General features: G+C 36.4%; 1 protein-coding gene and 1 long non-coding RNA gene across 2 annotated transcripts in view; one reads left to right on the top strand and one right to left on the bottom strand.

Annotated features, from left to right (window-relative positions):
• Positions 1-501: 501 nt before the first annotated feature.
• LOC147830998 (uncharacterized) overlaps positions 502-14,056 on the bottom strand; it is a 20,280-nt gene continuing 6,725 nt past the window's right edge. Inside the window, exons 4-6 of the long non-coding RNA XR_015524735.1 lie at positions 12,909-12,945; positions 12,731-12,816; positions 502-3,475 (exon numbers count right to left, since the gene is read on the bottom strand). This is a non-coding gene — a long non-coding RNA (uncharacterized LOC147830998). The remainder of the gene's footprint in view (positions 3,476-12,730; positions 12,817-12,908; positions 12,946-14,056) is intronic.
• The window catches only part of bloc1s5 (biogenesis of lysosomal organelles complex 1 subunit 5), a 5,138-nt gene continuing 4,749 nt past the window's right edge, over positions 13,668-14,056 (top strand). The window contains 1 exon segment of the mRNA NM_001030066.2: positions 13,668-13,851. Coding sequence (NP_001025237.1) covers positions 13,833-13,851 — 19 coding nt within the window. The 5' untranslated portion in view covers positions 13,668-13,832.

Here is a 14,056-nt window from a genome sequence, read left to right as displayed (position 1 = left end):
AGGGAAATGAATAACTACAATCAAACTTTATGTCAAAGTTAGATTTGGCCTGGTTTTCACACACTGGGTCACAAATTGTAATTAGTAAAAATTCTGTAAATACAAGTGTCATATTCCCGAACTCCCATTCCTGATTCCCATCACTTCGAACTCTCGCATTTAATCTGCCCAGTTGGTGGAATGAACTCCCTAACTGCATTAGAATGGCAGAGTCACCCGCTGTCTTTAAGAATCTACCATAAACTTAACTATTTAGTCTACATTCCCTTCCTAATCTGCAATTGCCTCTCTGGTTCTACCGCTAACTGTATTAAAAATAAATAAACAAAATTACTAATGTTTTGTTTCTTACACTTTACATACCTGAAACATGCCCTTGCTCTTATAATAGTGTAAATCGCTTCCTGTCCTCATTTGTAAGTCCCTTTGGATAAAAGCGTCTGCTAAATGACTAAATGTAAATATTCCAATGCAATATTATGATTTGTTTGTTAAGGTTAGGTCAGGCACATAAGCATTAATTTATTACATGAAACAATACATTTAATACATTAATAAACAACATAATGCCCGTGAAAAGAAAATGAACTAGTAAATTGCAACTTTCCATATTTTTAAATAAAAACATAGGCTATTTGAAAGCTGTACTAGCTAATGTTTGTAGCTAGTTTATGTCGGCCTATGTTTCCATGCTTGGATAGGCGTTGCTGCGAATAATGACAAATATTTTAGCCAAAATCTGTTATCAATTCCACCCTTTAAAATTAGGTTCATTAGTATTTCCTTCTCTCCTCTGGGTTACAGCAGCTTAACTTATGCCTAGTTCAGACTGCATGATTTTAGCCCCGATTTTGACTCGCCGACAGGTTTTGAGAAATCGCCAACAAATGACTGAAAGCACAGGCAAATCAGTGCTCGTGCTCGTGCACGTGAGTGACAATCACACAGTATGAACTATCAAAGACGCGATCTGAGAGAATCGCCAATGAGTCGCTGATGTCTGTGAGATATTTGGAATGCTAAATATCTGGAGCTGTCGCTGATTCAAACCCTGCCATGTGAAATGAGTTTTGGCAGAAAATAACATTGGCGATCGACTACAGCCAATGAGAGAGCAGCATTCACTAGTGTGGATACCTGCAGGCCAGCAGAAGGTTGGGGGAGAAGTTATAAGCGTTAATTTTTGGTTTATTTGGACCCAAGAAATGGAGGAAAAACTAGTGGAGGTTTGACAGGAGCACCTGTGTCTGTTTGATGTGTCATACAGAAAGTTAAAAAAGAAAGTTGAGGAGAAATTGCTAATTCCCTTCAAACCCAGGTGAGCAAATATGTACATTTTCTACCCCATTAAAGGCTTCTTTCTCGTTGTGTAGTCAATAACAAAATATATACTATGTGTTTTTGGCTGTGAGACGTAGTTTGGACAAAGTTGTCGGCGATTCTTTTTATTGTAAAGTCATGCAATGTGAAACCCCCTGTCGCCGATCTATCTTGCAGTGTAAACAAAACGCTAGCCCAGGTAGTCATGCAGTGTGAAAACATCTGTGACACGACTACTTTGAAAATCATGCAGTCTGAACTCGGCACTAGGTGTACCACACTATTAAACATAACATCAGCTATATCAGTGCTGCATAGTTGTAAAAGAGTGTTTATACTTTCCTAAAAACATATTTAAAGTTGCGATTTACCACCACTGACATGCTGTTGGGCCTGTGATTGGGGATGTGGCCCCCGCTGCAGTATGCGTCCGATTTTTTTGTATTAAAAGTGGCAACCCTGCTGTAAAAACAACCCCGAATCAGAAAAAAAAGTTAGGACAGTATGGAAAACGCAAAATAAAAAAGAAAGTAGTCATTTCCAAATTGACTTTGACTTGTATTTCATTTTCCATACTGTTTCAACTTTCTCTGATTTGGGGTTGTATCAAAAAGCGCATTTATTTTTAAATGCTATGATAAAGTTAGCTGTGAGAAGATCTCTTACATGTGGTAACATAACTGCAAAACACAACCTCAACTATCCTTTTTCTAAATTTTTTAAACCATTTTGTTTAAAGTTGAGACACGTGGCATGAAATGAGGTCACCGTGTGTATAGAGCATAATGAGAAAAGTGTTTTTCCCGTAAACACATTTCCCAGGGGTTTACAGAGCAATGGGCAATGATTGTAAAGCACCACAGGCCTTCCGCGTCAGCAGCGTGCGTATCTCGGAGCGTGCTCGCTCATGCTGGTGTGAACATTGCCTTTCTCTCTACTGAACATGTGTATGTAGCGTTTCTACTTATGTTCTTTATTTTATATTTCTAAGCGGAGGAGCTAACAACGAATTAAAACACTTTATAGCGGTCCCTGTTGAGTATGTGGGGACACATCGCTTCCATCTTTCCAGATCTGTGAGTTAATTTGACAGCTCACAGGGTGTTGTGGAGTCTCCTCTGTGAGACAGGTACCCTAGGGCGAGCCAGCTGGATTGTGGATGCTTACAGATTTGGCTGCAGCTTCCTGCTGGGTGTCATCTGTCTGTGCGCTCTGCCGCTGCATGGCTAGATTTTTTTTTTCTTCCCCTTCCTCCTGACATCATGTGGCTGAGCAGTTTGTGCCTGGCAGGGTTTGTCTTTCCAGGTCTGCCATCAAACTCAGCCAGCGAGGTCCTAATCCGGCGCGGCACCGCTCCCAACGCTGGCACCCCTGGGCACCCCTGCATCCCGCATGGGAAACCGCAGGCCGCTAAAACTTCCACAAGCGTCAGAGGAGATTGCTGCACTCCTACACGTAGCCGTGGAGGGGAGGAGAGAGGTGGCAGGGGGAGCCACCGCCAGCGGACTTGTCTTGCTCACACACGGAGAATGTCCCCACTTCCACCGCCGACCTGTCACTTCGATTGCGCCGTGCGCACGGGATCCATACTTGCACAGGTTCGGGCATCTCTCCGCCTGTTGCCGGCAGTTTGACTCGGACACCGACGCAAATCCGCGGGGGAAAATGACAGCGACGAGTCCACACACACTCGTCGGCATTCCCTCAAATCTGTCGTAAACATTAATTGCCAAAGACACAACCATTTCCACCCAAAGAGCTTTACAGTTTAGCATTGCCAGACGGGCCTGACAGGGTTGCTGGGCTTTCCAGAAAAGCACATGATGATGAGTGCATATGCTGATTCTCAGACTACAGGAGGGGTCCAGTGGACTTCAGCCCCTGAGAGAACGAGCGCAATATAACTCCGACACCGGCCGTGACGGGCTGTTTGGCTCTGTGCGCTGCTGGACTCTCAGGGGGTAAAACGGTACCAGGATTGGTGACCTGCTCTTTTGCCCTGGGTTGGATCTGACTGACGGAGAGAGAGGAAGTGCAAGAGAGACGGGCAGGTTGGTCAGCCCCGGGAAGAGAACTCTCACCAGGGCCGGAGGTCACTAGAGGTCTTCCACCTGTTCCACGCCACCACCAGCCTGCCGAGTCCCCGCGGCCGCTTCTGCGGCAAGAAAAGGAAGATAAAAGACAGCGAGAGCGAGTAAACAAGAGAATGAGAGGGAGAGAAAGTCATTCACTGTAAAATAATGATACCCATTGGGTAATGTGAGCTTCGTGGCCAGAGATGGCAAGGAGGGGGAACTTGCGAGTGTGTTTATGTTACAGTCAGCCCTGGTGGGTATGTTTTGGAAAGCTCGTCTCAGACCTCCTACTAAACACTTTGTGTTCACCAAACGCTCCAGGAGTCAAGAGCTCATCTACAGTCAGAGCAGCACATAAGACCTACAAACATTTTTTTTTAAAACATCATTTTTATTTTACTTAAACATAATAGAATAATTGAAGATTGATTTAATTCTACATAAGGATCTTGTCAACATGATGTAAACTAAATTTAAGGCATTTTTTTTTAAATGTTAAAATTTTTTTCTCTTCTCTTTCAGACTAGTACACTGCAAACAAATGCTTTTCTTACTTAGATTTTTTTGTCTTGTTTCTAGTCCAAATATCTGCAAATTCTTAAATCAAGAAGCATTTTCTAGACAAGCAAAACATATTGTCTTGCTTCAAGAAATAATATGCCAAAATGAAGTGAGTTTTTCCTTAAATCAAGCTAGATAATCTGCCAATGGGGTAAGCAAAGTAATCTTATCACAAATCGAAAAACAAGATTATTTTGCTTATCCCATTGGCAGATTATTTTGCTTGATTTGAGGAAAAACTCACATTTTGGCATATTTGAGTTCAAAATTTTATTGCATGTTTTTAAGCTATTAAATGACCAGGCTCTGACTTATCTCTCTAATATTGTTTCTGTTAAAATATCTGGCAGATGTTTAAGGTCACCGAAACTGAAAATGCTAACAGTTCCCAGATCCAAATTAAAGAAAAATTAAGATCAAACTTTCTCTGTAGTAGGTCCTAAAATGTGGAATGGGCTACCTATGTTTATTAGAACAATTTCCAAAAACCTAAACTAAACTAGAAAGAGCTTTTCAATTGGGAGAAAAATGATTCTATTGCACCAATCTGGTCTCTTGTTATTAATCATTTTATCTGTTGCTATCTATTTTTGCTAATTTGTTTAAAGGTTTGTACAGCACAACGGTCAACAACTGTTCTTTTATTGCGCATTGTAAATAAATATAACTAAACTAAATAATAAATAAACTAAACACGTTGTGTAATTTATTCATTCATTCATTCTAGCTGCTGACAGTCTTTTCCAACGCAATCTCACGGGCAATTCGTAACTTTTTGATTTAGTGGCTAATTCGTATGAATTTGTATGATCTGATTCGTACAATTTAGTATGATTTGCTCATCACCCAATGACGGTTGGGTTTAGGGGTGGGGTTGGGTGCCATGCCGCCTTTTTAAAATTGTTAAATTTTGTACGACTGAACTCAGGCTGGTATTTTCTGATACATCAAGAAAAATACGATAATTATGTAAACAAGATTTCTGTGATTTACATGATTTATTTTAAATTTAATTTGATAACGCCTCATTTGCATATTTCAGATTGCAGAAAAAAAAAATTATTTACAGCACTGAAAAAGAATTAATCAGCAAGGAAAAAAGATGATACCCGATTGTAAGAAATTTGTTAATTACTATTAATTACTGTAGTGTTTCACTCACTCATTCACTATCCTTTGGAGTTGCCACAGCAGAATGAGCCACCAATTACACCGGCATATGTTTTATATCAGATGGCCTTCTAGCCACAACCCAGCACTGGGAAACACACATACACTCTCTCATTCACACACACTCATACACTACGGCCAATTTAGTTTATCCAGTTCACCTATACTGCATGTCCTTGGACTGTGGGGGAAACCAAAGCACCTGAAGGAAACTCACGCCAACATGAGGAGAAAATCTTCCAAAAGTAAATTGTATATTTTCAAAATGAAATACATTTCATTTAACAGTTTAAATTGAACGTAATTAATTTAACATTTCATGTAACTCAAGTCAGCGTTTTCACAAACACTAACACAGCCTCCATATATTGTTCCTAAGTGGATTCTACACTTTTCACGATTTAACACAAATTACATTACACACTAATTTCTCCGATCCAATGTTCAAGCTTTCAAAACGTTAGCGGCGATATCAAAAGTAAAGCAGTGTTTTCAAATGCTCATGGCATGTTGTCAAATGGCATCACATTGAGCTTTGCTGCACGGGCTTGTAACAGACACAGTATAGGAAATGCGATATACTAGCGTGACTCTGCTATGTGGGAAAAGGGTCCTCAGTGAAAACCCAAAGCAAACAAATAATGAGGACCCTAGAGAATGCTTTAAAGAAAGATCAAGAGGAGGTGATGTAAGAAATGAAGAGGGGAGCAGATAACATTGTGCACACAGTAGCACAATCTCTCCCTGAGAGAAGCTGGACTGTTTGTAGCATAAGATTAAACAGGAGTACAGTGGCTTGAATGCCAAAGGTGAAGACGTTGAAAGGATTTATAAGTGTAAATAGCAGACAGCAAATTCAAAAAAAGGCTATATTTACTATTAATTTCGCCAAGGGTGCAATCAAATAGAAGCTCTGATGGAAGTGAAACAAGTGCTGACAGTGAGCACAGGCATAACTGTTTATTTTATAATGTCTGACGCAGTGCATAAACCAGTGCAAATTACAATGTAATGAAATCTTGCTGCTTTAAATTCATTCATTTTGCTTTGGCTTAGTTTCTTAATTATCAGGGGTCACAACAGTGCAATGATCCGGCATATGTTTTACTCAACAAATGCCCTTCTATCAGGGGCGGACTGAGACTAAAAAAACAACCCTGGCACTGTAGCCACACCTTCCTACATTACCACACCAACACAGCCCCATCCACGCATACGCACATTTACTACTTTTATTGGTGTACAATTGGTAAAATAATATAAGCAGTACCATATGTAATAGATACCTATTTTGTGTTTAGACTTGTCAGGGAAACCCACGCGAACATGCAAACTCCACGCAGAAACACTAACTGACCCAGCCGAGGCTTGAACCATCAACCTTCTTGCTGTGAGGCGACAGCACTACCCATTGTGCTGCCCTTTTTCGAGACAGTTAATTTTATGCATTTGGCAGTGTCAATTTTTAGAGCAATTTTTAGCTTTCTCTGAGCTTTTTGGCAACGCCTTTCCTTTTTTACGGTCCATCTCTGACAATAAGCTTGAGTAGCACTTACTATTTGTTTGACATTCTTGCCAGATTTTGCTTACATCCGCGTAATCTCTGATTGGGTCGGCCCATCTCGAAACTAGCCGGCCATTGCCAATTGGCCCAAATGCTTAACATTTATTATTAATACTTTTATCATCATCATCATAATATTGATATCTTGCAAGAGACAAAAGCAATACTTATTAAAATAAAATATTAAAAAATAGCATACCGGCCCACATTTAAAAAATGGTCCAGCCCTTCTGGCATTTGCCAGAATAGCCAGATGGCCTGTCCGCCCCCGCCTAGTACTGGGAACACTGTTCTACATTTTTGAGTTGAATCAATTGAACTTTTCTAGTCATCTCAACTTACATCAATCAAACTGACTAAAAATGTTATGTTAAACTCTTTATTATGTAAAAAAAATGGTTGAATCCTAATTAACTTATTAAAACTTTTTGACATGATTTATTTGCATAATCAAGCATGGCCGATGATAAAAAGTATCGGCTTATTAAGTGTGACGTCACATGAAGCAGCTTCAGGCTCCAAGCACTCTTTCAAACTGTACGGGGAGACTCAACAAATGGTAATAATAAACATTTACAAAGCGCTGTATTACTTTCAAACATCACGATCGCAATATATGCAGTTGACGTCAGAATTATTAGCCCGCCTTTGGGTCCAAGGGTTGACAGTGCATGTCAAAGCACAAACCAAGCATGAAGACAAAGGAATTGTCTGTAGACCTTTGAGACAGGATTATCTCGAGGCACAAGACTGAAGAAGGTTACAGAAAAATTTTTTTAGCTGCTCTGACAGTATTAATGAGCACAGTGGCCTCCATTATCCATAAGTGGAAGATGTTTGGAACCACCAGGACTCTTCCTAGAGCTGGTCGGTCATCTAAGCTGAGTGATCGGGGGGAAGCGCTCCTGACCTCAGACTGGGGGGATGGTTCATCTTCCAGCAGGACAATGATCCAAAGCACACTGCCAAAATATCAATGGCTTCACAACAACTCTGCATTGATGCCATGAGCCAGCCTGAACACCCACCGGTAACCTACACACACCTGCAGCTTCTCCACGATGGACGTCCAGCATTCCTACAATGTACTGTATAGACTGCAGCTCTGCACAAGAAGGTTGGCCAGAGGAGAAATAGCCATGCCCAACTGAGCCTGGTTTCTCTCAAGTTTTTTTTTTTTCCCTTTACTTTCGTCAACTGGTGAAGTTTGTTCCTTGCCACGGTTGCCACTGCTTGCTTGGTTTGGGACTTGTGGAGCTGCACATCGATGTATTTGCTCTTCAGTGTTTGGACTTTCACTAATGAAATTCACTAATGAACTTTCACTAATGAACTCTGAAAACTGGACTGATATATTTTCAATTTACTAGAACTTCTGTTAAGCTGCTTTGACACAATCTACATTGTAAAAGCGTTATAAAAATAAAGATGAATTGAATTAAATATATGCACTAAGAAGAAAAACTTACAACTTAACCACAAATGTATGCATACTGACAAATTATATATAGCGCACGTTGTCATAATGGTAATTAAATGGTTTAAATTAAAATGTAATGATTTTCATAAATAAATAAATAATTAATAAGCAAATTAATTTAAAATATATAATAAAAATACATGTATATGCCTAACACAATGAATAATTGAAGTTGAATTTACAATTCTAATGGATTACATAAAATTACAAGACTTACATTGCATAAGACAGAATAATTCTAGGATAACCTAAGACAAAAAAGTTCACTGGATAAAATGTTGAGCTGCACACAATCGATTTGTGTTGGGAAAACATGAAGGAGCTAAGTTAACTTACTAGTTTTTACAAATGTAAGTGGATTGAACATGAAACAATGAAGTTGTCCCAAATAAAGTCAATAACTGTGTGGTATCAGCTCATTTTAAATAAGTAGTTTGAACAAACAGCAAAAATCATTTTTTGTTTACCTGAATAAACAATGTACCCTTTAGTATATACCCTGTAGTATAAATAACAGAATTTATTTATGCTACAGTACTACAGTTTGTTTACATACAGATCCGTTGCTGGAGAAAACAAGACATTGCTGGACTTGTGACTTAAAGCTGTTGTGATATAGACCTTGTGACAACTGCTCCCAGGACAACCAACATATACACACAATGTTTGCTTGTTAAGGCTTATTCAGCAAGAAATAGGGCTGTGCAATATGATGATATATGGCATATTGACAAAATAGAAAGTCTTTAATTTCATATTATGCTCTTTGTAGTGTTACAAAATACATTTTTTGCCATTGTTGATTCACAATTAACATGAGCACGATTTTACGATATGTGATTGTATGATGTTTTTTTTATGTTGGGGCCTGTATTCATTGGTTTTTAAAAAGTGTTTTATATTTTATTAATTATGTATTTCTATATTTTAATGAGACGTTTGCCCTAAAGTTCTTAATAAATTGAGAAATATGATCAGATATGAATGAGTCAATTTCTGAGTATGTTTTTTCTTTACTATTAAAATGTAAAAAAGAAATAGTCCTTTATAAATCTTTATATATATGATATGTATCACAACATAAGTCATCTCAGTATGACTCGCATGAGCTTGGAGGACTGCATCCATACATCTCTGCAATGACTCAAATAACTTATTAATAAAGTCATCTGCAATGGCAAAGAAAGCGTTCTTGCAGGACTCCCAGAGTTCATCAAGATTCATTGCATTTATCTTCAATGCCTCCTCCGTCATCTTACCCCAGACATGCTTAATAATGTTCATGTCTGGTGACTGGGCTGGCCAATCCTGGAGCACCTTGACCTTATTTGCTTTCAGGAACTTTGATGGGGAGGCTGAAGTATGAGAAGGAGCGCTATCCTGCTGAAAAATGTGCCCTCTCTTTGCCCCCATACTGAATGTAACCCCAAACCATGATTTTTCCCTTCACCAAACTTGACTGATTTCTGTGAGAATCCTGGGTCTATGCGGCTTCCAATAGGTCTTCTGCTGTAATTGTGATGATTGGGATGCTGTTCAACATGATCCATCTAAAAAAAAGATTACTTTCTGCCACTTTTACAAATGATCAACTACAAGTCAGGCTGTTATTGTACAACTGTAACAACTGGGATCGATGACAAGACTTTTGTCAGGTAGTGTATTGTGATGTTTGATCTCCCAGATCTAGCAAGAATGCTTTAAATCAATCGGAAGATACATTAAAGAAATGTATAATCATGATTTCTATTTCTAATAAATGCTGTGAACCATTATTTTAAATTGTAGCATTGCTTCCTCATTTTACCGTTTGCTATATATATTTTATGATCTATAAATGCAGTTTTGGTAAGCAAAGGAATAAGTCTATCTATGCGATTGTACATGTAGAGTCTGTGCACTGATGCTGGTTTCCTGAAGCTCGGCATTAGCTCCAGCAGAGATGATGATGCCCAGAGACACGTTCTCATTACAGCAATAACAGTCCTGTCTGCAGACCCCTCTCACACTCAACATACCCCACCACAAATAAACTATTTATAGTCTCATAAATAGAGGGAATAGCAGAAAAACATGAGCTTCAACTCTGTTTTGACTTCAAAATAAGTAAATAGTCTTTCTTAAAAGTATTTTATTTTGTAAAATAAGGCAGTATTAAAAATATTAATGCAATTGACTATTGGAATACACAATTTTGGTATGTCAAACTTTACTGAACAAATGAAATAAAAGGAGGTAAAGATGAAGTGTAATAATTAAATGTTCAATATCCTTTGAATCCATTTAATCCAGTTGTATGTCAAAGCAAACTTTTGTATGTGTAATGTAGAGTTCATGCTCAATAAACGAAGCGTTTAGATGCAAAAACCAAATGCCATTTTATATTTTCTTCTAAAATTAGCATTTTTCTCCAACTCCTGTGTAATTTTACTTTTATAGTGACAAATAAGTTATTTTCATTGCCTTTAAAAGTGAAACAACTTAACATAAATATGAGGCTGAGAAAAGGGCTCATTTTAGGAGGACATTTTAGATGGCATTTAGAGGGTTTTTCATCTGAATTCTTCCAATACCCTCCCATTTATCTTAATATTATTGAATTATATTAAATGTTATTTAATATATTACAATAAACAGGATACAAAATAATAACAATATTAACAGAACATTAACACATCGTTGAGTTATTTGTCATAGCTCAGCACATAAAATAGATCTCAACGCTAAAAGTAATACTTTGTCTCCATCTAGTGTCAATGTAGCTTGTGACTTTGTTAGTTTTCACAGTCATTTATTTTGGAAAAGCAAGCCCAAAATACAGATATTGCACAATTATAATACATTTGTGGTAAATGCTTGGCAATTGTTTAGAGTATGATGAAATGGAAACGTGTATAGAATGTTGAATATTATGTGTATTGTGTAATAAAAAAAAGATTTAGGTCAGTCAAAAAGAGGGTTATGGTGTACTATTTCTGACTTTTTCTGAACAACATTTGAGTAGAATACATTATTCTACAAGATATTAATTACTAATTACTACCAGTGCAGACAAATACAGCCCAGGTTTGGAGCTAATAATATGCCAAAACAATCTGAATTTGAATTGCGTTCATTTGAAATATTGACAATTGTAATTTATTTAATCTGAATTTGTTATATGCTTAACTTAAAATTGTTTTGAATTTGAATTTCTTCATTTGAGTTTGAATTTCATAACTTGACTATCTGAAGTTTAAGACAACTGAATTCTCAACACAATCTCACAACAATTCGTAACTTTTTGATTTACATGTTGTGGCTAATTCATTGGAATTTGTACAACCTAATTAGAACAATTTAGTACGATTTGCTCATCACCCAATGACGGTTGGGCTTAGGGGTGGGGTTGGGTGCCTCCTTTTTAAAATCGTACAATTTCGTACAACTGAACTCGTACGAATTAGCTAAACTGGCAAAAGGTAAAATACTTACGTTTTCTCGTGAGATCAGGCTGGAATTTTTTAAGGCTGATTTTTTTAATAGACATGTTTTCAAACTTCAGATTATTTGTGTTCTGAATTCCTAAACTGCAGATATTGGGTACAGATAATACAGATTCAAAATTTCAAGATGAAGAAATTCGAACATCAAATCCAAAAGCCACTTGATGACTTTTCAACAAAATGTTTGTTTTGTGTGACCAAAACCGAAAGCAGCCTTCCCTATACTTAAAGCTAAAATAGACCTATATGGGTTTAATTTTACATTAGGCTATATATAAATAAAAAATAATAATAATAATAATTCGCACCCTGTAATTCTGCCTTGAAAAATTCAGTTGTCTAACATTTCAGATGTTCAATATTCAAGTTCTGAAATTCAAATGAAGAAATTCAAATTCCAAAAAAAAATTTAACGGCATATAAAAATTCAGATTTATTAAATTACAATTGTCAATATTTCAAATCAACAGAATTAAAATTCAGATTGTTTTGGCATATTATTAGCTCCATTCGTTTTATCACCAGGCTGGCCAATCACTTTTATCTATAACCATAGTATATAGACACAGAATATGTAAGAAGTAAAACACTGAAAAGTAATATGCTCTGATGAAACCCTGTTTTGTATAACAGAAAGCTATTCAGACTGATTGATCGCAAGTCATTTCTGTCTGAGAGAAATCAGATACGTCTTTGAGGAATTAAACGAAGTCCTGATTTTAGTATATAACCTTTATGCTGACACTTTCTGTTATTTTGCATAAATAAAAATGATGTAACAAAGTGTATTGCTGTATCAGAATTCCCATAGGCATATTGAGTATGTGTTTATGTCAGTGAACTTCTCAAATTGTATACTTTCTGCCAAACTACAATGTACGTTGACACTATTCTTTAAAAGTACATTCAAATGTTTATGTTTAGATGTATCTCCTCAAAAAAAGTATTATTCTGAAACACACAAACAATTAAATTATATCAGATATCAAATGCCCTTTTCAATTTTGGATTGTAAGCATGTATAGCTAGTGAGTTAGCATAGCAATATAATGTAGAAAGAGTTCATGAAACTTACCACAATCAATGCTGACCGAAGAGGGCATCAGAGGCTGGATCTTGGTAAAACAGTAACTCTTAGTGATGGCAATATCATGTATAGTTCTGTAAAGTTAAATACACTTATTACTTATCATACTACCAACTAATACTATCATTGTTGAAGAAATAATTCACTGAAACATGTATCTACTCACCCTTCGGTTTTTGACCATTCCTGCTGTTCTTCTGCTTCTTCAAGAGATGAAAGATAGACAGATAGACAGATAGACAGATAGATAGATAGATAGATAGATAGATAGATAGATAGATAGATAGATAGATAGATAGATAGATAGATAGATAGATAGCTTAATTAATTAATTAATTGAAAGGAAAACATAATGTAAATTAATAAAAAAAGAAAGAAAAACTATTCCATGTTTGGGGCCTAGCATTAAAACTCTCTTTCTCTATAGACATTTTTTTCTCCTGTGGATTCGTTTTTTATGTAAATAAACTGCGTGTTAAAATATATATTTTAGGTAAAAGCTTTATCTTCTTAATGTAAAATTAAATACAATAAATTCACAAATAATAAAGAAAAGTTTACAAACAAACTATGTAGAGTTAATTAGCCATTTTTGTTATTAGACATTTACATGTAGAGTACGAAAGGAACGTGCCTGTTTTTTAAAAAGAAGTTAATAGCTTTCAATTTTAATGGTTATAAACAGATTTTACAACATATGATTAAATTTTTTTAAGAGCTCTTCTTGGCATTGTTCGAGACCCCCTAATTCCCCAGAGCCCTAAGCAGCTGCTTACCTCGCTTATTGATTAAGTACGTCCCTTATAATAATTTTACATGACCTCAAACAGGTCTTTCTGTAACCTTTTTCCTATATCGGGCTTTTGTGTCATGTATTAACTTTTATTTTGAAGTTTGGACTTTTATTTTGCTTGCATCTTCTGTTATCGTCTGCACGTGATTTTGTTGTGCGGTGTACTTCCTTATTTTTCTGTAAAGAAGCATTTCGCCTTCCATACCACAATTTTAGAAGTTGAGGATAGGAAACATATGGCGGAATAATATATATCATCGCATAAAGTCATAAAGCTTATCAACCAGCATCGTGATGATGGAGAAGATAATTAAGGGTAATGCTATTTGCGATGAATGCTGATTTTCCATTATCAAATGATTATTAGTATATCTATATTATATATTTATACATATTAGCATTCATTGAAATATAATAATCAAGGTTAGAAGGTTTTTTTTTTTGTTTAGAATTTGTGAATTAGTATGGGTATTAAATGAATGCGCTATATGTATATATATATATATATATATATATATATA

Source organism: Danio rerio, chromosome 24 (genome assembly GCF_052040795.2).
Source record: "Danio rerio strain M-AB ecotype USA chromosome 24, GRCz13ab, whole genome shotgun sequence".
Classification (NCBI taxonomy): Eukaryota; Metazoa; Chordata; class Actinopteri; order Cypriniformes; family Danionidae; genus Danio; species Danio rerio.
Note: the sequence above shows the minus strand (reverse complement) of the source record. Positions and strands in the feature narration are given on the sequence as shown.